The sequence below is a fragment of the Perca fluviatilis genome, chromosome 8, assembly GCF_010015445.1.
Source record: "Perca fluviatilis chromosome 8, GENO_Pfluv_1.0, whole genome shotgun sequence".
Classification (NCBI taxonomy): Eukaryota; Metazoa; Chordata; class Actinopteri; order Perciformes; family Percidae; genus Perca; species Perca fluviatilis.
The window spans coordinates 12,789,040-12,815,285 of NC_053119.1; the positions used below are offsets into that span (position 1 = coordinate 12,789,040).

Genomic DNA, 26,246 nt, shown 5'->3' on the forward strand with positions numbered 1-26,246 from the left:
CAAACATGTATTATACAGACAACATATATATTAAAAACAAATTTACAGTAGTAATATATAAAAGATCAAATGTACAGTATTAATGTGCAAGGAGTGCAAAAACAGTGCAATAAAAAAAGTGATTGTCAATGTTTGAGAAGATTACAGAGAGGGGGTGTTCGACTCTCCGAGGGAGGCGTTGTAAAGTTTAATGACCACAGGCAGGAACGATTTCCTGTGGCGCTCTGTGGTGCATCTGGGTGAAAGGAGTCTTCTGCTGAAGGTGCTCCTCTGTGGGGCCAGTGTGTCGTAGAGAGAGGGTGAGACATTATCCAAGATGGACTGAAGCCTGGACAGCATCCTCCTCTCCGCCACGGTCGTCAGTGTGTCCAGCTCCTCCCCCACGACATCACCAGCCCTCCTGATCAATTTGTTTGATTTTTCTTTATTTGAGAAACGCTCAAAATTGTGTTGTCAAATTTCACTATGACCTTATGGTTCTTGGGTTATACTGTATGCAAGCCAAACTACACAGCAAAATGACACTGATTGAACCAATCTACAGCGCAGTTACAGTAATTAGTGTAATTAAATAGAATTCTTTGGACAACTTATCTTATAGAGAGAGGCATTAGATATATTATGCTATTACTTTATCACACATTTACATGAGCAGACAGATAGCATTTAAGTCATTGCTTACAGAAGAACTCATCAGGAGCAAAGTCTGGCCTAAGTAAATTCCCCCTTGCAGCTTTGATGTGTCTAAAAGCTAACATTACAGTAACTTTTGTTGAACAGAGTAGAAATGGAAGAAGATATGTCTGTCACTTTTTATTTGTTAACATCTTGGTTTCTTGACTGGTTGTTGACATAAGTGTAGCTCTAATACAGTAACAAAAGATGTGAGTGCAAAGATTTTGCAAACACAAGTTACAAATACGCTGGGGTCTAAGCACCCCCTGTCTTTAAATCCTACGTCCCTGGGCCCAGCCGAAATTCAGAGTGCAGCTGGAGTCGTGGTGGGCGTAATGTCATGTGTTCATTACTCATGCAAATACTTGGGGAAATCTAGCAGTGGATATTTTTCAACCCCACACAGACCTGAACTTTGTAGAGAACAATTATTTCTGGTTTCCAAATAACTTTTTAGCGACGTTTTTATTTTCAGAAATGCTGAATCTTCTTAGATAGGCTATTGAAAGTTATCGAACCTTCCAAAGAAACGGACATGCAGATAGGAAGTGTATGAAATTACAAAACAATTCAAGATAGACGCGTATAGGCTAAATGACGAATAAAAAATAGATTTGCAAGGGGGATCTATATATATATATATATATATATATATATATATAACACAAGCTGTTACAGTTTAAAGTGCTTTTTGATTAGGAGAGTGTTGGATGCTATTGTTTGAACTCATTAAGGCAATAAAGCATGGTTTATTATCTGTTAATTTACATGGATATGACGTGTTGGCTATTATAAAAATAAGAATAATCGTGCCTACTCATGAGTGTTTTTCCGTGCATTATTTTAAAAGGGACCAAATAATAGGCCTAAATTCTTCCAAAGCAAGACAGAACTCTCATCAATATTCTCCTAGGTTTTGCCAGAAAATCTTCACAATTGGGCAATGCCAAAGCAAAATAAATGCAAAACAGTTTCTGGACATCCATGACAGAACAATTCACATCAAGTCTCTCTTAAATGTTTTTATTTTTATTTTTTTAACATGGTTTCTATGAACAAATTACCTATGAAGGGCAGAAATGCGCCTTTGCTGCGTCTCTGCCGCAAATGTCATCAGAAGAAGAAGCGGGCATACTGTATATCCATGGCATGGGGCCCTATAGGAGGAGGAGCAGCATACAATGCATAGGATCGATGTAGCTGCGGTTACTCTGGTGCGCCGGAAGGAGGAGACAATGCCCCCCACCCCATTTCTCTACTCTGTCCTGATTGCACGGCACACAGCTACCTCGGTGCATTTGTATGCGCCCTCTCCTTTTTATTTCTTCATACAGGGAACATAGGGGACTTTTACAACACCCTGCCGCCTCCTCGGCTTCCCCACAACCTGTCCTATTAACACAGACACATCCTGGAGTAGTCGACGGCTTCATCCATGCATTGGAGTCCTTGGCCCCAGCGCACCGGCTCCGGCTTCAGCCATGTCGGCCAGGAATGCAGCGGCTGGCGGCGGTGACAGAGCGAGAGGCGAACCGGCAGGTAATTGAAACAATACTAAAGCTATTCACCACTTTTAATGTTTACACTAGGGTAACACCAACCTATGCGCGGCATTGAGATTTAGCGTTACCAGAAAAAGAGAAGCGCAGTGGTGTTTTTTTTTTTTTTTTTTTTTTGCCGATGTCTCACCGTTTGACCGTAACTAGCTATCCCAAAACTAGGTCAGTAGAGCAAACTCGCCCTCTATGCTGTTTATGTAACACTGCACGACGTTGTTTGTCATATTGCCAGCGTGCAACATATATGACCAACGTTTTATCTCGGCTTATCATAATAACGTTAGCTAGCTACTGTACACCTACAGTGTAGTAGTGTTTGCTAATGTCAACCTAAAGGACCGAACCACGCAAATGTTAGCTTAGCAATGGTAGCGAGGCCTGTTTACCAGGGCAACGGGTTCACATCAACCGAGTCTGTTAGAGGTGGTTTTACAGCGCATGACAGTTTGTCACTGTAGATATTTTTTGACACTTTGACGTCCTATGCTTGTCAAACTAGCATTAATGCGTGGTGCTGTTTATGCCCAACTAACGTTAGACAAATAACGCTATATGGTCGGTCGCCCCAACGGTCTAATGTGTAACGTTAACGTTAAGCTTGGACGAAGCAGGCTTTGCGGTAGCTAGCTGTACTATGTTCATGGTCTCTTTAGGGACTGTACGTCTCTGCATGTCCACAATCTACTCAGCTGCACTTTAATTCGAATAACTTAAATCAATAAGTCAAAGACCAACTTCACTTAAATACTTTCACCTCACAATAAACACGAGTTGTCAGTAACAGTCAGTGTCAGTAACGTTAGTGTCCCTGGTTTTACCGTAAACATAAATTAATGGTAAACTGCTGAATGATCATCTTTAGCTTTGACGTTACCATGTATTATTAGTCTTCAGGAAACCTCAGCTACCACATGGCTCAAACTGCTATGGGCTTTATGTTTTCAATTGATTAATTAAAAATCAGGATTATTAAAAAAAAAAAAACATGTTGAAATGAGGCATATTAGCTAATATCAAGATATTTGTCCTGCACAAAAAGGTCAAGTTCTGTATTTTGCATTGTTAAGACAAAGCCTTGTCACTTTTGTAGGCTCAATGGTGTTGCATGGTAAAGTTACATACACATCAGGATCAAACAACAGGATCATTAACTTTAGTTAAGTTATTGCACAAATAGTCACTCTTTAGACATAAACAACAGCCTGTTGTATTTGTGTATATCAGGTACTGGCTGATAAAGCTGGAATCAATAAAGGAGGAGGTTTTTAAAGATCAAGTTTAACAACTGTACAATGCATTATTATAAATGACATACTTCCAACTGAATTGAAGTTTTGTTTCGTAGTTTTAAGTTTATGGAGATTGCTGAGATACTTGAAAAAATGTTAGTTCCAGTGCAATAAATGTTTCTGTCAAATGTACAGGCTCCATTATAATGTCAATTGCTACGAAACATAGTTTCTAAACAGACGATGCGGGTTAGGGATACTGATTACACCCAATTTAAAGCAGTGGTCTTTCCTCCGAGAGATACAAGATTGGTGCTTTTCAGTAATATTTTAACAAACTGAAAAAATTCCTGAGTGTCTGGTGATGCGTTTTTCGTGCAAGTGGATATTGTGATGGTATTTAAACAGCCTTTATTGTATAACATTTTTGCGTAGAAAAATCAATTACGACGATTATTACCAAAACGTTCAATTGACAAATCGATTCGTTGTTTTAGCTCTAGAGGATATTCCCTTTTAGTTGGCTTTGAACCTAAAAATGTTGCAGCCACTTTTGAAAGCATCTACTGTATCTACTAGAGAAGCATTTAGGGCTTGTTTATTGAAATGCTCAGTCAGAATGCTGCAGTGGACCTTTTCACTGTAACCATATGTAACTAGTACTATCTAGAAGATCTTATTTTCATATAAGTAGTTTCCAACACACATAATCCTATACATTTCTGAAAATAACTGTCTACTGAAAAGAATATTCAAGTCCTCTCTCTTCCTTGTCCATATACAGCTTGCTTTTTCCGTAGAATATTTTCTTTGCCTGACAACACACCAATTGGTATTAAATTAGCATGCAGTTAACTATGTGTTTGTTATAAAACAAATGTTTTATGGTGACTAGAGTGTTAACAAATCAAGCAATTGTGTTGGCATCCATCAAAGACTGAACTTACTGGGCAGGTACCAGCAAGGTGTGTAAATGATTAACTTTATGAATCAGAAATATGATGGCACAGGGTAGTTCATGACCTAGTTTGATTTTACAGTTTATCGCTGTTGCATAAATACCTTTTTTGAATAATGTTATAATTAACTTGAAAGTTTTACATGGTACATCAATCAGCCGTTTTCTCGTGATGCTGTTACTGTGTGACAATGGGAAATGCAGTACAACTCGTGAGGTTATGCAGCAGATGCTCATTCATGGATTGAGAGAATGAGCAAGTTAATGAACATGTGACAACAGGAGAGAGGGATTATGGGAGTTGGCAGAGGGAGGTCTGTATGGCCTGATGTCCAGTCATTTAGTTGCCCTCACTTTAGCCCTGTAATCCAACAGATCTTGACACGGGGATCGGGATTAAAAATCAGGTTGTTGATCTGTTAATGGCTCTTTGGGTCATAGGGTCTGTGGAACAGAGTGGATAATAGGAGCCATGGATATCAACCGCATTAGGTGAGTCTCGTGCAGTTCTCACGAGTTTCTCTCCCACATGTACACTAACATACTTCTGAGGCCATGACTAAATCACAGTCATTAAGGCAGCTCCACATTTTACCAGAATAGACAATTTGATGCAGAGATATACCGTAAAGAGGGAGGCAGTAGAGCTGCACTATCTTGGCTTAGTCTCTGAACAGCTCTTCCACAGCAGCTTCGGCCTAAAGTGCTCACGTTATGGTCATTTTCAGGTTCGTAATTGAATTTCGAGGTTGTACCAGAAAAGGTTTACATGGTTTAATTTTCAAAAAACACCATATTTTTGTTGTACTGCACAATGCTGCAGCTCCTCTTTTCACCCTGTGTGTTGAGCTCTCCGTTTTAGCTAGAGAGTGAGACATCTCACTTCTGTTCCATCTTTGTTGGGAGTCGCACATGCGCAGCACCCAGGTAAAGACTACTAGCCAGTCAGAAGCAGAGTATGAGGGCGTGCCACGCCAGCAGCTATGCGAGCATCGTGTGTTACAAAGTGACGCACATTCATCACGGAAGTAAAGGCTGGACTACAATAGAGCTGTTTGGAGCAGTTTGTGAACAGTGTTTTCTGTTGGAGATGGTAAGTCCCTTTGTGGGGGGACTTTGGGCTTTTTCACTTTGTAAACCTATTAGCCTACATGCACAAAAAAGATATATGACCCTATAAAGGAAAGGGACAAAGCCAAAAATCATAATATGAGCACTTTAAATAATCTCTTATAGCACGTGCCCTCATCCATTCAAATAAAGACATCTGTGGGCAAGCAACAAAATTCAGGCATTGGCAGCATGCAAGTTTCTGGCTGACTGATGGATTGTTTTTAGCTGGGGTGAGATGTAGGGCTGCAATGATTAGTTGAATAACCAGTTTTGCTTTTCCATGCCATGGAGAGTAAAGTGTACAAGTTTCCATTGCAGCAGAGTTGAAAGCAGGTGATTTCACTGATTTACACTCCTTTAGAAAAATCACCTGATGTAGTCTATGGCTGGAATGATGCTTAAGTCTCCATGGCACATGAGAAGAGACCCTGGATTAGTCGGTAAGCAAAGCTAATTGTAAAAAATAATTTATTGATAAATACTAAACATGTGGGTCACAGTCAAATGTAAGGATTTGCTTTTTCAATTTTCACATTTTGGATACTCATGGTTGTTTTGGCTGCTCACAGAAAATAGGAAAGTTGTATCACTTTCTGGTCTCATGTGATTGACATTTTTTAGGCAATATGGGAAAACATTTTAAATTATAGCAAATGAGTGACAGCACAGTGGTTAGCACTTCTGCCTCACAGCAAGAAGGTTCTGGTCTGGGTTCGAATCCAGGTTGTTCTGGGCCTTTCTGTGTGGAGTTTGCATGTTCTTCCCGTGTTTGCGTGGGTTTCCTCCGGGTTCTCTGGTTTCTTCCCACCATAAAGACATGCATACTAGGACTGCAGTTGAAAATTAGCCGACTGGCTAACACTGGCCTTCCTCCACAGACCCCGGCCTGCTGTGAGCTCGATTGAGCGGCTATTTGTGAACTGTAAGGGTTTCGTTAGCTGCGACTGTCCCTTCAATCCTATGTGTACAGATTGCGGCTAGTTAGCTTCATTTTTGGTCTTAATTAGAGTATATTTACAGTTTGAATTTCGTCACGCCACTTATACAACATCTAACTAAATGTTTTATTAAGCTAACAACGGTGTCCGATTTCAAGTTAATGAATATTTGTGAACTGTAAGGGTTTCGTTAGCTGCGACTGTCCCTTCGATCCTAGCTGTATGTATCTACAAATCACGGATAGTTAGCTTCATTTTCGGCGTAATTCGAGTATATTTACAGTTTGAATTTCGTCACGCCACGTATACAACATCTACCTAAGGGTTTTATAAAGCTAACAACGGTGTCCGATTTCAAGTTAATGAATATTTGTGAATTCCAGAGGAATTCTAAGAGGAGGCTAGCTAGCTCTCATTGATAGAGCTCCATCCAGCCGCAGGCTCTATCAATGAGACTTACGGACAAGCAGCGTTTATTTCCCCAATCGTTTGTTTAAATAACTCAACACATTATAATTACACACATTAAAAGAGTAACTGGAACCTGTGGTAAGAGAATGCTGGCCTAATAAACTCGCTGACCGCGCTTTCACTTTTTCACTTTTCTGTCAGAGCAGCGGTGTTTCGTAGTTCATTAGCCCAAAACGGTGACTTTGCGCAGGTATGTAGTGCTGTGGGCTGCCAGACGTAACGGAGCTCACAGCAGGCCGGGGTCTGTGAAGGAAGGCAGGCCGGGCGGTGAGGCAGCATCACAGGCAGCACCGGCCTCTGAAGTCCGACACACAGTCGGACAAAATTTGCAATTAGACATCAATTTTCGTAAAACGGCCCATATTTGACCTCTACAGAGTAAATTTCTCGCATAAAAAAGTCTCAGAAGTGAATTTAATGGTAAAATAGCATATGAACAATGTATACAATTTCTGAGATCTGCACGACCTAGATTCAGAAGACTAACTGATCTCAGGTCAGTTGTGTAGCCTATGCAAATGTTGGGGCGTGACAAACACAGACTAGAGCCAAATGAGGAGGAGCCGCAATAGTTGACGTCAACTATGGGGCTCGTTGAGATTCGCCCGTTTTCAGAGGCAGTTTCAAATAGTGAGATTTGCAGAGAAAAGAGGTGTCAATGGGATTTAGAGGTTCTATGTATGTCCTAGTTACCCACTAAACTGTCATTATTCAACTATGACAAGGTAAAATCTTGCATTCTACCACCCCTTTAAATACATAGCCTAGTTTTTATGAAATAACCACATGGTAAAGCCTATTTTTGAATATTCCACATTCCATGTTAGCAAAACAGCGCCTCTATGGTTTGCACCAGCTTCACTCCAATGTTCAAGGATCAGAACGTAAAGCATTGTCCAAATGATGCAAATATTGTCAGACTGCAGGTCTTTTCTAGACTCTGCAGTCTAACGACACATCTGGCCACTCTTCTCAAAGCTCTCCAGAAAGTTCTGCACTGTGGAGCCGAGCAGCTATAAGAACCAGCCATCTTCCTTCACCAGCCTCAGTGTAATTCGAGCGAAAGCTACTATAGTTTGGGGGTTTGGATTGTTTTACTACTTGCACAGATATTTTAAGTATACATCATATATGTTATTTACAATACACAGCATGGTTTTCTAGGAGGGGGCAACCCTTAGATGGGATTTACGCCCTTGGTTCTGTCCATGGCATTGCACATTGCTCAGAGGCTGATCATGTGCGTTTGGGCTCCACGAGCTGGTAGGGATTCCATACATTGACAGTAGTTATAAAGAGGGAGGATTGATACACATTTATTTACCTTACCAAGAATTTACTTGCAAATTTCAGCTGTCAAACCTTTTAGTCCCAAGCCAGCCACTCCTAACCTTTAAGGTGACCCTACTTTAATTATAAAGGGCAATCATTACATTTAGAGAATATCAGCTACTTAACATCAGATTCTTAACAAATGGAAGAATGTTAGACAAACATGGGTGTTAGAAGAGTATTAGATAGAAAAAATATACAAAAAGACCCAACTAAAAGCTCTAATACTTTAATTGCTGACACAATACAGAAGTGTGAATTAGGTTTATCTTTGAAATAAGCCCACATCTTTGTACTCCAATGATTAATGCAAAAAATCCTGACACATTACCAGTGTTACCAATCCTAGGAAACAGTCAGGCATGCATATACAGTATATACACATTAGTGTTAAAATTCATTTCTTAAAATGAATTGGAAAGGAAGCTGCTGTTGCTGTTTACCCGCACTTTTGTGGCAGTTTTGTCAATAATTTTGGTTTATCCCGGTATGAACAGATAAGAGTTCCGTCTCCTCTTTAATTACACTGTTCCTGCTACCATGTAGACTGATATGGAGCCATTTTAAATTAGTGGTGTGACAGATGCAGTCCATAAGAAACTGCTCAACAAGGCTGTTTGTGAGCTCCAAATAAGAACATTGTAATAATGTTTGGGCGAGTCATCAGAGAAAGTGCAATCTGTCAGATTTATAGCATGGAGTGCAGTAGTGCCACGGAGTGTATCAATGAGTCCTTAGCCCTTACGAGTAGTTACAACTCATTGTGTCTTGTGTGTTTCAGAAGATGTGCTGGTTGAGGAGAACCAAAGTGGTTCTGTGTCTTTGCCCAGCCTGATGACCCCCTCCTCAGCTGCTTGCATGTCCTTAAGCATGGAGATGCCCCGGAAGCGCAAGGGCAGCTTGGACAACCAGTAAGTAGTGTGATTGCTTTAATTTGGCTTACTCAAAATCTCTAAAATCCAGTTACCTGAATTGTTGTTAGCTGCTATTGATAGTCATGAGTTTTTTTTCCTAGGGATACAAAATCTTCTTCCATCCCTGACGCAGATATGGAAGACATCCAAAACAGGTAGCGTGTGCTAATTAAGGACGTTTCAGTGCTGACCTGTTTATTCTGTGCTATTTGGCATTTGCATATTATTGCTTGGCATACATACCGTATATCCATACATAGTATGTTGTGGATAAGTTTTGTATAAGCTGCTGTAACGGTATCATTTCCCACTGTGATTAATAAAGTACTCAATCTATGTATGTATCTGTCTGTCCGTCTACATTTAAATGTGTTTTTCTGCTCTACAGGTCAGATGGAGAGGACCAAAATGTCAAAATTAAATGCTTCCGGTAGGCTATATTTGACACCTCCACATTTATAACATTTCACTGTTCTTATTATATCTTAAAATGTCCATTGACCATGCAAAGGATCTGTAAAGTGAAAGGAGGAAACACTCCGCCACCTCCATGAATTTTCTAAATTGTTAATTATTTAATGTGTCTGCAGGGAACCGCACAGCCAAATTGAGAAGAGAAGACGGGACAAAATGAACAATCTCATTGACGAACTATCAGCCATGATCCCTACCTGTAACCCCATGTCCCGTAAGCTGGACAAACTCACTGTGCTCAGAATGGCCGTGCAGCACCTCAAATCTCTCAAAGGTAACATGTTAAAAATAATTTACCCTGACTTTGACACCACTAATGCACTCAGTTGATTAAGAGAAAGTTCTGGTTTATTGCAATTTAGGTTTTATTTGTTTAAGTTTTGGCCATCATTTTTATCGGCCATGATAACCTTGGACTCTCCAGTACAATTTTACATACAGCAGTTAGTGAGATTTGTTAACAAGAAAATCAGACAAACTGTTTATTCATGTAAACCACTTTATTATGAGGTAAAATTCAACGTGAGCACACTGCACGTGTTCCTGAATACTCTCATATTGGACTGGCTGTGTTACATTTTTGTCTGTTTTCAGGTTCAGCAAGTTCTTTTTCTGAAGCCAACTTCAAACCATCATTCCTTCCCAACGAGGAGCTCAAACACCTTGTCCTCAAGGTAAACCAACCATTGACAAAGGCAACTGATATTGCAATGAAATACATTTGCCATCATTTGAGGATGTTTCAAACGTTTCATTCAAAAGCTACCATCAGGCTATAATGTTAAAGGAGAATTCCGGTCAATTTCAACATGTAGCTATATTGTTTATGGTCACGTAGTGCTGTCAGTAGCGAGAAAAATGAAAATAATCGGTGTTGCCTAAACCGAGTTATGCTACTGATAGCTTTCGCACCCAGGCGGCTGAAACGGGGCACGTTTTAAACATGCTTTTAGCCTCTTAACATGTTCGAGATGTCATTACAAGTGCCTTGCCATGTGAACTAATTCCTTCCGAATGAACACAGTGAATATGGCTGCAGTATATGTTAAAGAAATGCATAAAAGTTGTGCTAATTCATACCTCTGTTTAGTTCCGGTGGTGAGACGGCGAGACGAGTGCTTAGGGACCGTCTACAAACTACAACACTGAAAAGCGATAAAAAAAATATTTTCAAAAATAGGCATATGCTTATTTTTTTAAAGTAAGTGCTGTAGTACAACTAGCAGGAGACAAGTTATAACTGAGGTAACTTTGGAGACACTACCTTATTTAATTATTAAATTAATACATATTTTTGTTGTCTCTTTTTGAAGTTGTAGTTTGTAAACTGTCCCTAAGCACTCATCTTGCATCTACTGCAGCCATATTCATTGTGTTCACTCGGAAGGAATCAGTTCACATGGCAAGGCACTTGTAATGATATCTTGAACATGTTAAGAGGCTAAAAGCACGTTTAAAACGTAATGTAAAACCTGCCCCATTTCAGCCCCCTGTGTGTGAAAGCTATCAGTAGCATAACTTGGTGTAGGCAACACCAATTATTTTCGTTTTTCTCGCTACTGACAGCACTACGTGACAACAAACAACATAGCTACGTGTTGAAATCGACCGGAATTCTTTTAAGCTATTGACGTAATGCCTCTGCTATACTGTGGGTTCTGTTCATATGAAACTACATACAAAAAAAACCAAATTATCAAGAGAGATCATCAAAATTCTTACACATGCATTCATTTTCAGATTGTAATTGATGCACTGAATTTCCATGAAAATAATTGAAATGCTACTGTTCACTTTAAAAACTATAAATAAATAAATAAATATTCAACTCAATGGACTCTTACTTTTGTCTTGACCATGTCATCATATTGGCTCCCCCTATTTTCCCCCCCATGTTTTTTTTGTTGTGCAGGCTGCAGATGGGTTCCTGTTTGTAGTGGGCTGTGATCGTGGGAAAATAGTTTTTGTCTCAGAATCCGTCACGAAGATATTAAATTATAGTCGGGTAACGCTTTTACATTTGTTACTGTGTCAGCAGCATCTTTGTTAATGTGAAACCCCGAACACACCAGATGTATTGGATTGCGTTGTCTTGGCACCAATAGTACCCACCAATGCATGTGTGAGACCATATTTGGTGCACAGATTCCACAGAAATGGCTTCAAATAAATACAAAATTGATGGTTATATTTGCATTATGACATCAGTATGTCTTTACTTTATTTCATGTAAGTTAAATATATTAATCCAAAAAGGAAGTGGATTGTAGTTTTTTTTAGATGATTTTGCAGATTAAATTCTAGAATTTGTTATTAAATTATTCTGGTTCATTTGAGATCCTAAAGCTGCCTGCAAATGATCCATGGTAAAACCACTCGCTGCGCTGGCTGTCCTATGGTTTTCCTACGGGAAGAGTGGCGCTGTCCAACATGGCGTCGCGCGGAATTGCTGCTGAGCACTGCGCACAAAAATATAGTTGAAAATTATTTCAACTTCGACCTCGTGGCTGCTGATCTTTTCAAGGCACGACCAATTCCAGAACTTAGACCTGCGCTTTGCCTCCCTGCTCTGCGACCTACCTGGCGGTTTTACCGCAGATCATGCGTAGGCTTGATAGATCTTTTTGGTTTAAAAAAATTTATTAATAAAAAATCCAAATTACTATCAAAACGTTCGTTGTGCTTTGGATCACAGTGTAATGTAAATAATGGAGCAAAAAGGCATTCTTAAGATGTCCTTCAACAAATCTCTGATTGCTCCTTTGCTTGTTCTTACTTAAATCTAAATCGGCTCCATCTCTGCTCCACACAGCATCTGGTGTGCTCCAGGGTCAACAGTCCACAATCAATGTACTTTGTTCAATTTGTTATTTGTCAGCAGGAGATGCCTTAGATGCAGAATGGTTTTGACATTTCTTTTCATTAGCATGGGAACTGTGTTTATGTCAGTTTGATACGCTGTATGTTCTTCCTACAGGCAGAGCTGATTGGACAGAGCCTGTTTGATTACATACACCCAAAGGACATGGGAAAAGTGAAGGAGCAGCTGTCCGCTTCTGAATTATACCCTCGTGAACGGCTAATAGATGCTAAAAGTAAAGCAATTATTTATGGGTGTGTGTGTGTGCGTGCGAGTGAGTGAAAGACGGCTCATTTTAACACTCCTGTCATGTCTCCAGCCGGTCTGCAGGTCCAGGCTGACCTCCCAGTCAGTGCAGCGCGGCTGTGTTCGGGCGCACGCCGCTCATTCTTCTGCCGAATGAAGTACAACAAAATTTTTATCAAGGTGGAGGAGAAGGAATTCCAAGCCAGCACCTCCAAAAAGAAAGGTGGGAAAATTATCCAGTGGGTTATCCAACTCATCACTTATGTACATTCAGGGTTTGAATTTATTTGGTTTTATATATAACAGATAATAGAATATTTATCAGGTAAGGTAAGCTTCCATTCACGTAAAGTATTGTTGGAAAGCAGAGGTTTTCAAACTGAGGGAGAGACCTTTCCACAATATGCAATGTCCATAGTGAATAAACGACCACAATTCCACTTAGAAATCATAGAAAAAGATGCTCTTTATAACTCCAGATCTTGCTTAAGGATCTTCACATTTTTAAAGTTGTCTTCGTTAGCAAAGTAATTCAGTGAAAGTTGTCAATTGGTACATTGCAAAGGAAGTGCTCATAGCTGTTTTAGCATATGTTTTAATGAGGCCATTTTGTCAAATTGTAAATAAATATTGGAAATAAAAAATGGGGATCAATTTGTTGCATGCAGTAACTCCCTAAATCCATTGCAACACTTTGGGCTTACCAGTTCTGTCCAGAATTTCCCCCCCACCCCCTGACCCAATTCACCACCATATGTAATTGGTTGATAGCTGCGCTCCTCTCTTCACCCGAGTGTCCAAAACATGCGGCCTCAGATGATACGATTACAAAATCTATCATCGAACTTTGGCCTGGGGTGCTCTGGTACCAAGTATTTATTTATTAGTTATTATTTATCAGCATCCCTATGTTCGAACATGGTGTTTGTTATAGACAATCCATGACTAGCACAGAAGCCTAACAATGAACGACCGCTCATGGTTTAAATCAGGGAGGCCATGCCTCCCAATCACGTCTCTCCAGGTGTCTCCATCATTGCCCACGTGCTGTTAATGATGGAATTATATATTTTTGACATTTCTAGGGTCAGAATGTCCCAGATGTCTCGGTTTTGTGGGCGACACTGTCGAACTTTAAAGACCTCTGGTTTAAATGAATACATTGATTTATTTATTTTTGTGATTTTGTATTTGCATGTGCCTACAGAGTCGCAGAAGTACTGCACGGTCCACTGTACAGGCTACATGCGCAGCTGGCCTACCAGTCATTTGGAAATGGATGGGGACGGGGAGCCAGACAAGCAGGATAGCTCCTACTACAGCTGCCTGGTGGCGGTGGGACGCATCCACTCCCACTCATCTCCCCAGGTTAATGGAGAGGTCCGAGTTAAACCCATAGAGTTCATCACACGCTTTGCCATGGATGGAAAATTCACCTTTGTCGATCAAAGGTAGAATTGAATTTGAATAAGGGGGTGGTAGAGGGTTGTTGTTTCTTGGTGCATGACTTTGTTAGTATAATGTACAATCCTTGAGAAATTTCAAATATCTTCCATTGACATTTCTTACATCTTTTTGGTACCGATAAACAGTAAATATGTCATAGTATACAGCAATCTAAATACAGTATCTCACAAAAGTGAGTACACCCCTCACATTTTAGTAAATATTTCATTATATCTTTTAATGGGACAACACTGAAGAAATTACACTTTGCTACAATGTAAAGTATTAAGTGTACAGCTTGTATAACAGTGTAAATGTTCTGTCCCCTCAAAATAACTCAACATACAGCCATTAATGTCTAAACCGCTGGCAACAAAAGTGATCATCACATACTCTTCACCATACCTAGAGATTGGCATAGTTTTATTTCAGTTAGCCTAATAGCAGGTTTGATTTGCATTGAGAGATGATTTTATGGAAAGTACCCCATGCCAATCTCTAGGTATGGTGAAGGGCATGTGATGATGTGGGGCTATTTTAATTCCAAAGGCCAAGGGAACTTTATCAGGATGCATAGTATCCTGGATCCATGAAATAACTGGCCTTTAAAAATAAAAATCTGCCTGCCTCTAAGGGAATTTAACATAGGGGTGTACTGACTTTTGTTGCCAGCGGTTTAGACATTAATGGCTGTGTGTTGATTTATTTTGAGGGGACTGCACATTTACACTGTTATGCAAGCTTTACGCTTAAAATTTACATTGTAGCAAAGTGTAATTTCTTCAGTGTTGTCCCATTAAAAAATATAATGAAATATTTACTAAAATGTGAGGGGTGTACTCACTTTTGTGAGATACTCTAGTACAGTAGTTGTTTAAAAGAAATTCATACCAACATGATACAATTGTGTACTCTTCAACCATTTAACCCCACCCCCCACCCCCCCTACAGAGCGACAACTATTCTTGGTTATCTTCCCCAAGAATTGCTTGGGACATCATGCTATGAGTACTTCCATCAAGACGACTTACCGCATTTAGCTGACAAACATCGAAAAGGTAAATGACATTTTTCAGTGACCTCATACTTTTTTTTTGTAATGGTCTTGGAATCTTTATTATGTACGCCTATTTAGATGACTGATTTTAATTACTGGTACAGTTGCAGTGTTGAAGCGCAGGTAAATCTCTTACTGAATTTCTGCACATCTTGATATGTTTATTTAAGTAGGTCGCACTATGTTGCAAAATCGCAATGAGTTCCTCATATTTTATGTCCGCTCGTCCTGTGATTATAGTGTTCTCAGCCCTAAATGGATGATGCGTTTCCACTGTTTGGACCACTAACTTCCTCCTCCTTACTGTTTTTCTTCCACAGTGCTGCGGAGTAAAGACAAAATAGAGACAGACTGCTATAAGTTCAAAACAAAATTTGGCTCCTTCGTCACTCTGCAAAGTCAGTGGTTTAGTTTTGTCAATCCCTGGACCAAAGAAGTAGAATACATAGTGTCAACTAACACAGTTATATCGTGAGTATATGCTTCACTCTCTTTGTGCATTACCTAGATAGTTTTGTACCTGAGGTAGACACGCAGTATATTAATCTGAGCTTCACCTGTTTTCTCATCCCACAACAAGGTATGATCCCGGTCGAACCAGTCGGTCGGAAGTCAAGTCTGAACTGTCGAGCAGTTCCAAGACTTCTGAAGGTAAGTTAGTCTAAGATGTGTAGCCATAGCACACTTTAAAGCACATGTTGTCTGTTCCTTTCACTCATAACTTTTTTGATTGACTTTTTTTGTTAGAAGATGGCAACAAGTCCCTTCAAGTTATACTAGGCATCTCCACCACACCTGGAGCTATGATTTACGCTGGAAGCATAGGGACCCAGATTGCCAATGAACTGCTGGATTTCAACAGGTGTGGCCTCACAACAGAGAAAGTCCTCTTTACTTTTTGAAGAGGGGCAGAGATAACTAAATCTGATAGACAATTGCAAAGAGAGCAATTCAGTTTTCATTTTTTTAGCTATGATTGCTTTGCTTATCTTGAAGTTGATCTGTGTTGTTTCAGGATGAACTCATCATCTTCCAGTGGCAGCATCAGCCCGTTCAGTCTACCACAGGATAAGTGTCCACAAACTCACAATCAAATCAGCAACAATGTAAGTCGGTGTACCTGCATATCCTTGTTTATCGGCGCATCTGTCTACAGTCATTAATGGGGTGGAAAAGTCCACAAACCCCTATTCACAAAACTGCATGAAGTTTTTATAAGACCAGCCCAGTCCAAAGTGGCTGAGTGTAATTTAAGAAAAAAGTTGAATTCACTAGGTTTTCAACATGGGCGTCCCGACCCCCACCAGGGGTCACCAAAGCTTCACAGGGGGATGGTGGGGCTCGCAAGGCCTTCTTGATTGTAAGGGGTGTAAGGGGTTGGCCTATACCTCAGCATTTTATTTATTTATGTGAAGAAAACTAAATTAAATTGTTATTTTAAAAGTTTGAATTATTATTTAAGATATAAACTTGGGATAAGTGCACAGTCAAGACCTTAACATAAGCTATATTCACAGAGCCTTCCCTCTCTCGTCCCTGCATTAGAAAAGTATACAGTCAAAACAACCAAAGAGCTCATAGAACGATGGACAATTGTCAGGGAAAAGAAAATTGTATAATTGTATTAAAAGTTCTTAAAAAGTAACAGTAAAACTCATCTGTGATGCAATATTTACAGGAAATAATCTGCTTAAAATTCATCCAAATCTTGTTTTACACAAACTTCCTGCAGTTATTGCCTTCACTATTTGGGTTAATTGTACACTTTATCACCTGTTCTGTATTGAATATAAATGAGATATGTCACTTAGTTAGGGGGTCGTCAGTTTACTCAATAATAGAAAAGGGGTCCCTTAAGGAAAAATGTTGGGAACCAGTGGTTTAATAAACCATATACGGTGTGCTTACAGGTGAGTAGTGTCCATGGAGATGTATGCCTACACTAGAGTATCATTTTTACAGTGCTACTTGGTGGAAATCCTCACATGAAGTTCATTGTAACGACACCAAAACTGTTTTAAATAAAATGTAAACATAATTTTTTTTTCTCAATATTTGGCCAAATGCAGTAAAAATACCTGTCCCTACCTGAATAAAGTGTGAGATGTATATGTGAAATGATGTTTGTTTGCAGTAGACAAATTGGGTATTGAGTAATTTCCTTAACATGCCAAACATTTGATATGAAATGCAGCAATAAAACCTTAAACCTCTCCCCTGATGTAGACAATTGTTCATACACCTATCTGATAATTGGGACTACATTCTATGTTGTTGTTTTTGTTTTTTAAGAAAACCGTGCAAGATGTTTGAAAATCTAAAAGCAGAGAAACATGTTTCAAACTGGCATTTTCACTATAGAAGCTCAGTCTGGCTGCCTCCTTTTTGTTCAAACGTCTTACAGTAATGGAAAAAGATTTTCTTGGATGTAGAACAACCATAATGTCATGCAATCACAGCTGTATGTACTGGGAAGTTGTGGTGAATTTCCTCTGAAGGTTGAAAGGCATAATTTAAACTGCGCAGATTTGATTTTTTTCCTCTCTCATGACTAAACTCCTGCCATGTTGCTGTACTATAACTTGCTCCTCCTTTGGTTTCTAGATGCCAAATGGAGGGGCTACAGACATGGAGATTCCAGGAAAGTCCAGCTCGGAGGATGAGCCCCAAGGAGCTGCATTCTCAGGAGGAGAATCCCTCATGGGTATGCTTTCTGATCCTGTTAATAATCTAATTTATTTATAAATTGTATATTAATTAGATTAGATTCAACTTTATTGTCATTGCACATGTCACAAGTATAGAGCAACAAAATGTAGTTTGTGTCTAACCAGAAGTGCTTAAGCAGTGATTAAATACATATTAAATAAATAACATATGCTACAGTATATACAGAGTGCAGGGTATGAATGATATTTAAGTATATAGATATGTGTCTATATGTCTATTACTACAGGTATGGACAGGCTATGACTATGGTAATACAGAATAAATAACTACAGTATGTACAGTAGTGCAAGTTGTGAGTCTTGGAGGGCTTTTACATATATAGGACAATATTTAATCCTCTCCATCTTATAAATCCACTACCTCATTTGTTTTCTTTTTTTCTTTCACTCCATCTCACCTCAGTGGAGAATTCCCAGCTGGATTTGGACAGCGTAGTTGGACCGGGCCTTAGCAGTCTTAGCAATGACGAAGCAGCCATGGCAGTGATCATGAGCCTCCTGGAGACGGACACAAACTTGGGCGAGGCTGTCGACTTTGAAGAGATGCACTGGTCTTCGTAGAATCTGCTCTAATGGTGTGATGTTGTAGCACACTGAAAAACACTCGGCCATTATTTTTGTGATGAGAACTGCTTGAATGCTTACTCTTACTTAAGCCAGCATTCCTTTTTGTTACAGGACCTTTTTTATTTATTAGTAACCTTTTTCAACATAAGCTGTGTAATCTTCGTGTGGCTGCCCTTACAGGGAGTGGGATCAAAGACAATAAGGGACACCTGCTTTCCCTCTTCAGAAGGAGGATGTGCCTCTAAAGCCTTACAGCGGTTCCTCACTGCTTTCCTTACTCCTCTACTGTCATCCTCTGTTTAACTGAAGAGGCCTCACAAGGTTGAAGAACCCATGAACGCAATTGACAGTGACGTCCATCATGATGGCTCTGGATTTTCTCCTTCACCTACATTTGAACGAAGGTTGGGAGTGACGATGCAAAAGAAATTTGCACTGAATTTGATCCCGTAATTAGGTACTGTATGGCCAATCTCTCTGACCCCTCAGGATCCGAGCCGTAGGTACCCAGTGTACCACGGCAGACCACACTTCCATAACCTCTAACTTTGAGAGTCACCTAATGGTGTGCCACTCAGAGATTTTCTCTTGTCAGTATCTGAACATTTTTCACGGAAACAGTCCAGCAACCTCCCCTCTCGTACATTGACTTGAACATGCTATATACTGTGTGTGTGGATTTGGTATGGTTGCAAACACCATGTCTTCAAGCCATATCTGTCTTAAAGGGATAGTTTGCATAGGAAGAATATTTTCGTTTTTTAGTGTATACACTTCTATGGACATTCAGTACAAAAATATTGGCTGCCCTGAAATTGAATTTGCCCTAGCTCTAAACCTTTAACATTTCTTGGCAGTAATGATCCACCTTCATGATCCACCTACATTTGTTGGAGAGCAGCCAGTTTTCGATGGTTGACCATTCGTGAACTGCTTTGGATTTATGAGCATGACGGTACTACTTCATGCTAAGTGAAACGCCAATTTAGAGGTACTGAAATGGAGGTTTGGTAGCAGCGGCTGAGCAGCAAACCCATTACAATTCTGTGACATTTTATCAATACAATACAGGTTGATCTGAGTCTGATGGTAGAAGTGATAACCCAGGTCGTGATGGAAACAGAGCCGTGCCATTTAAACATAGTATGACACAGTTCTTAGTATCAGCCGTATTTTGTCCTACACTTTGTTTTACATGCTTCCCTACATACTGTACATTGATACAGAGTTTTGTTCACCTGTGTGTTCTTACACTTCTTGTCGGATGTATAATCTTGCAGGTAAGCCATAGCTTAAGCTGTTTTTTATTTTTATTTTTTTTTCATGTACTATTATGCACTGGCAGTCTTTCAAAAGACATGTTTTTTTTGCCATCATGCATACCATATTTAAGTTATTATGCTATGCAGAGCTACCGTTCCATAAATTCTAAGTTTGAAGGTATATACAGTATATTATGTAATCCTTTCTCCCTCCATGTAATATGTCACTCATGCATGACTCAAAAACCCCAGATGGTATACAACTATAATGCAGACTTTTTATATCACATTTGGTGAAAACTTGAATGATCCCTTTTTTGATTTACATCATGTAGAGTTTTGTTTTTCCCATGTTTGCCGTTGAATACCTTGGATTTTACGAACGGAACATTTACAGCCATCACGTGAGGATCTATATGTTAGCGTGGCAGTCAGATGGCCTTATGGGTTGATGTAAGGTAAAAACTTTGAATTACCCAAGTATGTTAAATTATTGTCACACAGTGATGTTGGTGCCCAATAATACAGACCTTATGTTTTTACACAAAGGTTCAGTTTTAAAAATATATTGTATTGGATTGTTTTAAAAATGTAAGCGCTTTAGTACACTTCCCCGCTTGTGAAAAGAAAATTAGAACATACTGAAATCAAGCTAAATTATCATTTGGCACATGGATTTTTTGATTGTATGTTACATTTATCACATTTCTTTTACCTGAATAATTTAGAGTTTTGTGAATTGCTGGAAGCTCACATGGAGTGAAGTCAGTACAGTATATTTTAACTTAATCCTAAATTTCTGTAAAGTGTTTCGACTGTGTATCTGTATCTTACCTCCTTTCATCAGTATCGCAACCAATCAGTCAAATATACAATGTATGGAACTGTGTAGCTTTTAAACCATGGAATCATTCATTTTGGAATCTCAAGCCACCCCAGAGAGCCCCTCTCTGGGGGACTGTTGCAGATTTTCCAATAAGAACTCTTAAAGGGTTGTGAATCATGAAGAATACAGTCTTTTGTTTCAAATGCTTGAATTACGAGTAGCCAGTGGATGGACCACGCAAGGACCCTCCTGCTTGTGTCCGAAGTGCCTTTGGACATGTCTGCTCGGACACTCGACAAACCTGCGTGTTGCTTATGGAGACCGCCTCCCACCTGGCAACCTCCGCAGACTGAAAGGAGGGCTAAAATGTATCATTGGATTAACTTGACGCATACTGTGCACATCATGAAATGAAGCGGAAGCTTGTTCGCAGATAAAACAGGAGTTGTACATGTTGGCTTCAGCACTCCCTACCTAACCAAACAAGCAAAGCTGCGGGGCCGTGCCATAGACACAGGCTGGTCTTTTGTTTTGTTTTTTTAAAGCCAACTAGTCCAGTTCGTATTATTTTTTTGATCCTGTTCTTTTTCAATCATTGTACTGTTGTAGCTGTAATTTAGCTAGAAAGCTAAAACAATGCTCCTAATTCAGCTTATTTGGTGGTGACTGAATGATAAACCTTGCTGAGAGGTCGTGTTTTTGCTTCTGTCTCCGTTTGACATAAAACTACTTTTTATAAGCTAGGTAACATTATGTTTTGATTTCATGCCCTGCTTTGTGTCTAGTTGCATGCCGCTTTTTTGAAATCATTTGTTGGTTTTTGAAATGTGTTGCATCATTAGACTAGGCTAGGAAGTTAAGACAGACTGGTGACAGCCAGCCAACTGGCACTGCACAGGAGGAAGCTGTTGTGGAGTTTGTTACTGCCTCAATTGTACCCCTTCCTGCCACTTTTTTTCCCCTTCTCGTTTGATTTTTAGTCCCCGGTGGAATCACTTTCTGTATTTGTCTATTGCTGCTATACTATCAACATGTCTGGGCTGTCTTCCCAGGTTGTCAGGTTGTTAATAAATTAGTTTATTAAACCCTCAACAGGAACTTTGGGGCGTATTTTCAGATAACTATATTTGGATTGAACAGAAGGACCATAAGCACACCTTGTGAACAGTCACACTGAATTCAAAATGTTTAATCAAGCTCAAGTCACTTTTCATTCCGCTGATTTCATTCTTCATTGAGTAATTACATTTGCCCCCACCCCGAGGAGATTAGCTTTGAGTAATTTTACAAATGTGGCACACGGGTGGTTTGTGCAATTAAGAAAGCATGGCATAAGCTGGGATTTGTTGTGTATATAAAGTCAGTGGTGAATCCAGAGCTGTTGCTCCTTTACAGAATGGGCCAAGCTGCTAACATGCCCTGTAGGGGAGGGGGATCTTATGTCACTGAGCTGTACCATTGGTACAGGTAAGAGTTTAATTTGGCTTTTAACATTTTTTACAGAGAAGCTGTTAATTAATTCCACACTCTTGTAGTGTATTCAGATAGAATAGAAAATAAACGTTTGGAGGGAGAGGAGGTGTTCAAGACTCCTATCTGGGCTGTGAAAAGTTAACATGCATAGCTACAACTGTATGGATGCAGCTTAAACTGCAGATTTTAAAGCAACATTCAAGAAGCTTAGGTGTCTTTATGTCATTCAGAGTATTTTATTTCCCAGACAAATCTACAAATCATATTCATTTTTTCTTTTGTTATTTCTGTAGTTGGTAGTAAAAACTTGATGGATAGTGTGTTTAGCCCTACTTTATTTCCGTGACTGCACACTGCTGATTAGCTTCACTTTGCCATTTGTAGTAAAGTGGTTCAAATTCATTTAGCCTAATTATCTTAGCACTTATGTCCCAGGGTGTAAACAAGCTTTCAAAGACCTGTAATCTCCACAGAGAGGGGATAGGTTGACCTTAATTCTCTTAATTCTTAATTTGAAGGACATGTTTCTCCTGCCACAGGTCTGACCCTTTACCCAAATTGCCTCTATGGTTTTAGTGTATCACAACAACTTGCAGTGTCCTTCCCTTTTTATTAAACAAATATGTTATTTGTCTTTATGTGATAGAACATTTATTAATGAATGTCCAAGTGGGCTGATCACTCTGCATGAGTTTCAAAGACATTTCTGCAATGGAACAGTGGGCAGTGAGTCTGCTGAGTATGCAGAACAGATATTCCGCACATTGGACAATAATGGGGTAAGCAAACTTCTCATGAGTCTGGAGGGAAAACCTTTCTACAGCTGTAACAGGAAAATAACTTCATGCCTTTCTATCATAATAATGCATCCCAAAGTTACAACAACCAACAAAAGTGAACTAACAAAGTGCACTTTTCCTCAGGATGGTGTGGTTGATTTCAGGGAGTATGTCATGGCCATCAGCATGCTTATTGAAGGTTCTGCTGTGGAGAAGCTGCGGTGGTCATTTAAGCTCTATGACAAAGATGGAGACGGAGCAATTACAAGGGAGGAAATGCTGGAGATTACGCAGGTGTGTGTGCTTTTCTGTGTAATACACAAACTGTGTCTTTCTTATCATGAGATGATACCACAGTTGCTCCATCTTTCAGTTCAACAGGTGTGTGTTTCCATCTGTTCACAGGCTGTGTATAAGATGAAGGTAGCCGCTGCTTTAACCAAATCCAACCCACTTACAGCTGAAGAGTGTACCAACAGGATATTTATGCGATTAGATAAAGACAATAACGGTGAGGCAAAGATTTTTCCATTTCTGCTTAAAAACGTGTAGTGTATAGATGTCACACTCACCCTCATAGTGATAGTGTCTTTTTCACCCTCAATAAACTCACCTCATAGAGTTTATGGCTATGTTACTGCAGAAGATGGTGCATATACCTTTAAAATACCCCATCCAGTCTATTATATGTTTTTCATGACTGTCAGCGTGTAATAATATCGATAGTGATAACAGGAGGAGTATTTTTATTCGTTTTATTAAATGATAATTGTTTTTCATTTAAATGTGTTGAGCTCAGTAATTAAATTGTCACATATTTTAGTTTCTTTTAGTGAGATGATATGAATGAAACGGATTGTGGGATATCGTCTCATATCACATTGAAATTGTATTGCTGCAGACTTTATGATATCAGCAAATATTGTATGGTTGTCCGAAGAGTCAATATCATATCATGATGAAACTTCTAAGTCGGAACTGTAATGAAACATTTTAACTCTAAATGCATTTGTCAATTCTGTGATGTAAGCCTACAATAACAAATTTATCTTACTAGTTGGGACAAGACTTTGACTCTAAGATTGTTATGCAGTCACAGGATCTAAGAGATGCTGTACCTTAGAGATAAGCACATACCCAAAGCTGAGGTAATGTGTCTAATAGAAGATCAACTACAGCATGTGTATTGTGCATAAAATGTTAATGCTGAATCCACGAAAAATTTATGAGAATATGAATATGAATTAATCCAGGGGTATGCTGAAGTGTGGCAAGGGCTTTGTAATGGGATCTGCTCTTTTCCCTTTAATCACGTAATTCAATCGTGGATGCAGTTTAGGTTGTAAATGTGGATAAGCCTTCAAAATGCTAACATTTGGATTGTATAGTTATTTAATTTAATTACATATACTTTAATCAGCAGTTGTATTGTCAGTAGTTAACTAACATTAAAAAAAGCTCTTGCTCTCTAATATCACCACTTGCAGACATATATTAAGGAGGGAACAGGACCAAATGATATTGATAGAGTTTGTCCTCTGCTCTTTGTCTATAATCACTGTCTGTCCTTGTTATGTCTGTAGCCATCATCAGCCTGGAGGAGTTCACAGAGGGAGCGCTGAATGATGATTGGATCAGGGAAATGCTGGAATGTGATCCTAGCACTGTGAAGATGGAGAGGCCCCTGAGGAGGGACACCGCTTTGGGGACCCATGGTTGACCTGAAGTGGGGCATTCTGTTCACTGGGAGCAGAGAAATGAACCAGTCGATGTTTGGATTGGAAATTTCCAGGAATTGTTGCGGCAACACACCTTCCATTCCCTGTGACAAATGATATAACCGTCTGAGTAACTTAGAGCACTAGAAAATGTAGATATAGTTTTATGTTAAGTTGTCACATTATAAAAAGCATTATCTTCTGCCATGTTTTATTTTGTATTATTTTTTTTAACTGTATTTTGGATCAGTGGGTTTTATTGGCTGCATCATTTTATGTAGTTTTGATCATTTCTGTTTTCCTGTGTCTGATTGTATCTCCTATAGGTATGCTTTCCTCAAAAACAATAATACAAAAGTAATTCCTCTCCATCATCACTATTGGCCCGCTAGAGGTGTGTGGTGGTGGTGGTGGTGTCTGTATCTGCCTGCCCTCTGCCTGTATTTTCTCATCAAATCAATTTTATTTATTTTAATTACAGTATATTGGCACGCTTTTAAGAAAAAGACAAGGGCTCAGTAATGTCCATAAACATGATCCGATGGTTTAGGGAATGTTTGGGACAGAAAGATGCAAGTGAAACATTTGAGGCAGCATTCATTTTATTTTTCCTAAATTCATCTGGGTAGGGGTTTATATATTCTAATGCTATTGACAAATGCTATTGTTAAAGGGACAGTTTGCCCCAAAATCAAAACTATTTTTCCTCTTGCCTGTAGTGCTATTCATCAGTCTAGATGGTTGTGGTGTTACCAGTGTTGGAGATATCGGCCGAAGAGATGTCTGCCTTTTCTCCAATGTAATGGAACTAGATGGCACTCGACTTATGGTGCTCAAAGCACCAAAAACATACTGTAAAGAAAAAAACACAGCTCTGTGAGTAAGACAACTGTTTTAGGTAAACATGTTTACAGTGGCTCCCTTGACTGCCCAGGGTCCTGTAACATCTGCCCTTCATGCCCTTGGTATTCAATTCACGTCTGCAATATTTTCATTTTTTGCCACCTAATACTTTTATTCCACTTCACTTTAGATGGAAATATTGTACTTTTTACTTCACTGCATATATCATATAGCTATATTTACTAGTTACTTTGCAGACTTAGAATTTACCAACAAAACATCACCAGATTAAAATAAATATGATGCAATGTTCTTAAATAAAACTACCAAGTTGTTAAAACTAGCTCCATACTTATGCTCCTTGATCAGCTACAGCATCAAGATGATACTTAAATGTTAATGCATACAATAATCCAATAATATAATATGTAACCTAACAATCTGCAAAGGCCCCTCTGCATATTGAGTAGGCTACTTTTACTTTTAAATACTTAAGTAAATATTGCTGTTAATGCGTCTGTACTTTTATTTAAATAAAACTTTGAATTCAAAAAGTTTGCTTGTATTTGACTGTTTTTGCACAGGATTAGGCTATTGCTACTTTGTAAGGATACATGATATAGTTCTTCCACCACTGAGACTTATAGACCACTTGATGTCGCCTGTGCTGTGCTTGTTTAAAATGTTTAACACACAGGCACCTCCCACGCTTAGAATATGCTGCTTTCACGGTTCAGCAGAAATTGAAAGTTCCCTGCTTCATTAAGCTCAAGACGT

At 39.2% G+C, this 26,246-nt stretch overlaps 2 protein-coding genes across 6 annotated transcripts; both read left to right on the forward strand.

Moving 5' to 3' along the window:
- Positions 1 to 1,764: 1,764 nt before the first annotated feature.
- Positions 1,765 to 21,748, forward strand: arntl2 (aryl hydrocarbon receptor nuclear translocator-like 2). 4 transcript variants are annotated; one of them, XM_039808824.1, is made up of 17 exons: positions 1,765 to 2,214; positions 9,057 to 9,186; positions 9,291 to 9,344; positions 9,578 to 9,619; positions 9,780 to 9,937; positions 10,258 to 10,337; positions 11,576 to 11,668; positions 12,641 to 12,758; positions 12,843 to 12,992; positions 13,977 to 14,220; positions 15,167 to 15,273; positions 15,593 to 15,743; positions 15,853 to 15,923; positions 16,023 to 16,134; positions 16,288 to 16,378; positions 17,877 to 17,976; positions 18,405 to 21,748. In XM_039808824.1, exons 1-17 carry the CDS (start codon positions 2,157 to 2,159, stop codon positions 18,560 to 18,562), a joined length of 1,917 nt encoding a protein of 638 aa, XP_039664758.1. In that variant the 5' UTR covers positions 1,765 to 2,156; the 3' UTR covers positions 18,563 to 21,748. The 4 variants fall into 4 exon arrangements, with proteins under 4 accessions (XP_039664758.1, XP_039664757.1, XP_039664756.1 ...); XM_039808823.1 differs by having other exon boundaries at positions 1,766 to 2,214; positions 9,060 to 9,186; positions 16,020 to 16,134; XM_039808822.1 differs by having other exon boundaries at positions 1,767 to 2,214; positions 16,020 to 16,134.
- Positions 21,749 to 21,815: 67 nt separating this feature from the next.
- si:ch211-245j22.3 (uncharacterized protein LOC563798 homolog) lies at positions 21,816 to 26,023 on the forward strand. Of its 2 annotated transcripts, XM_039808827.1 has the most exons (5): positions 21,816 to 22,123; positions 22,776 to 22,908; positions 23,053 to 23,202; positions 23,314 to 23,419; positions 24,492 to 26,023. In XM_039808827.1, exons 1-5 carry the CDS (start codon positions 22,053 to 22,055, stop codon positions 24,626 to 24,628), a joined length of 597 nt encoding a protein of 198 aa, XP_039664761.1. In that variant the 5' UTR covers positions 21,816 to 22,052; the 3' UTR covers positions 24,629 to 26,023. The 2 variants fall into 2 exon arrangements, with proteins under 2 accessions (XP_039664761.1, XP_039664760.1); XM_039808826.1 differs by lacking the exon at positions 21,816 to 22,123 and having other exon boundaries at positions 22,134 to 22,908.
- The last annotated feature ends 223 nt before the right edge of the window (positions 26,024 to 26,246 follow it).

What these genes read in the sequence shown, in the direction of transcription:
- si:ch211-245j22.3 (XM_039808826.1), top strand. Translation starts at nt 22,696, where the DNA reads ATGGTTTTAGTGTATCACAACAACTTGCAGTGTCCTTCCCTTTTTATT. An exon ending in AAATGCTGGAGATTACGCAG is followed by an intron (nt 23,203 to 23,313) that starts GTGTGTGTGCTT and finishes ATCTGTTCACAG; the next exon opens with GCTGTGTATAAGATGAAGGT. An exon ending in ATTAGATAAAGACAATAACG is followed by an intron (nt 23,420 to 24,491) that starts GTGAGGCAAAGA and finishes TTATGTCTGTAG; the next exon opens with CCATCATCAGCCTGGAGGAG.
- arntl2 (XM_039808822.1), top strand. Translation starts at nt 2,157, where the DNA reads ATGTCGGCCAGGAATGCAGCGGCTGGCGGCGGTGACAGAGCGAGAGGC. An exon ending in ATGGAAGACATCCAAAACAG is followed by an intron (nt 9,345 to 9,577) that starts GTAGCGTGTGCT and finishes TCTGCTCTACAG; the next exon opens with GTCAGATGGAGAGGACCAAA. An exon ending in TTCACCTTTGTCGATCAAAG is followed by an intron (nt 14,221 to 15,166) that starts GTAGAATTGAAT and finishes CCCCCCCTACAG; the next exon opens with AGCGACAACTATTCTTGGTT.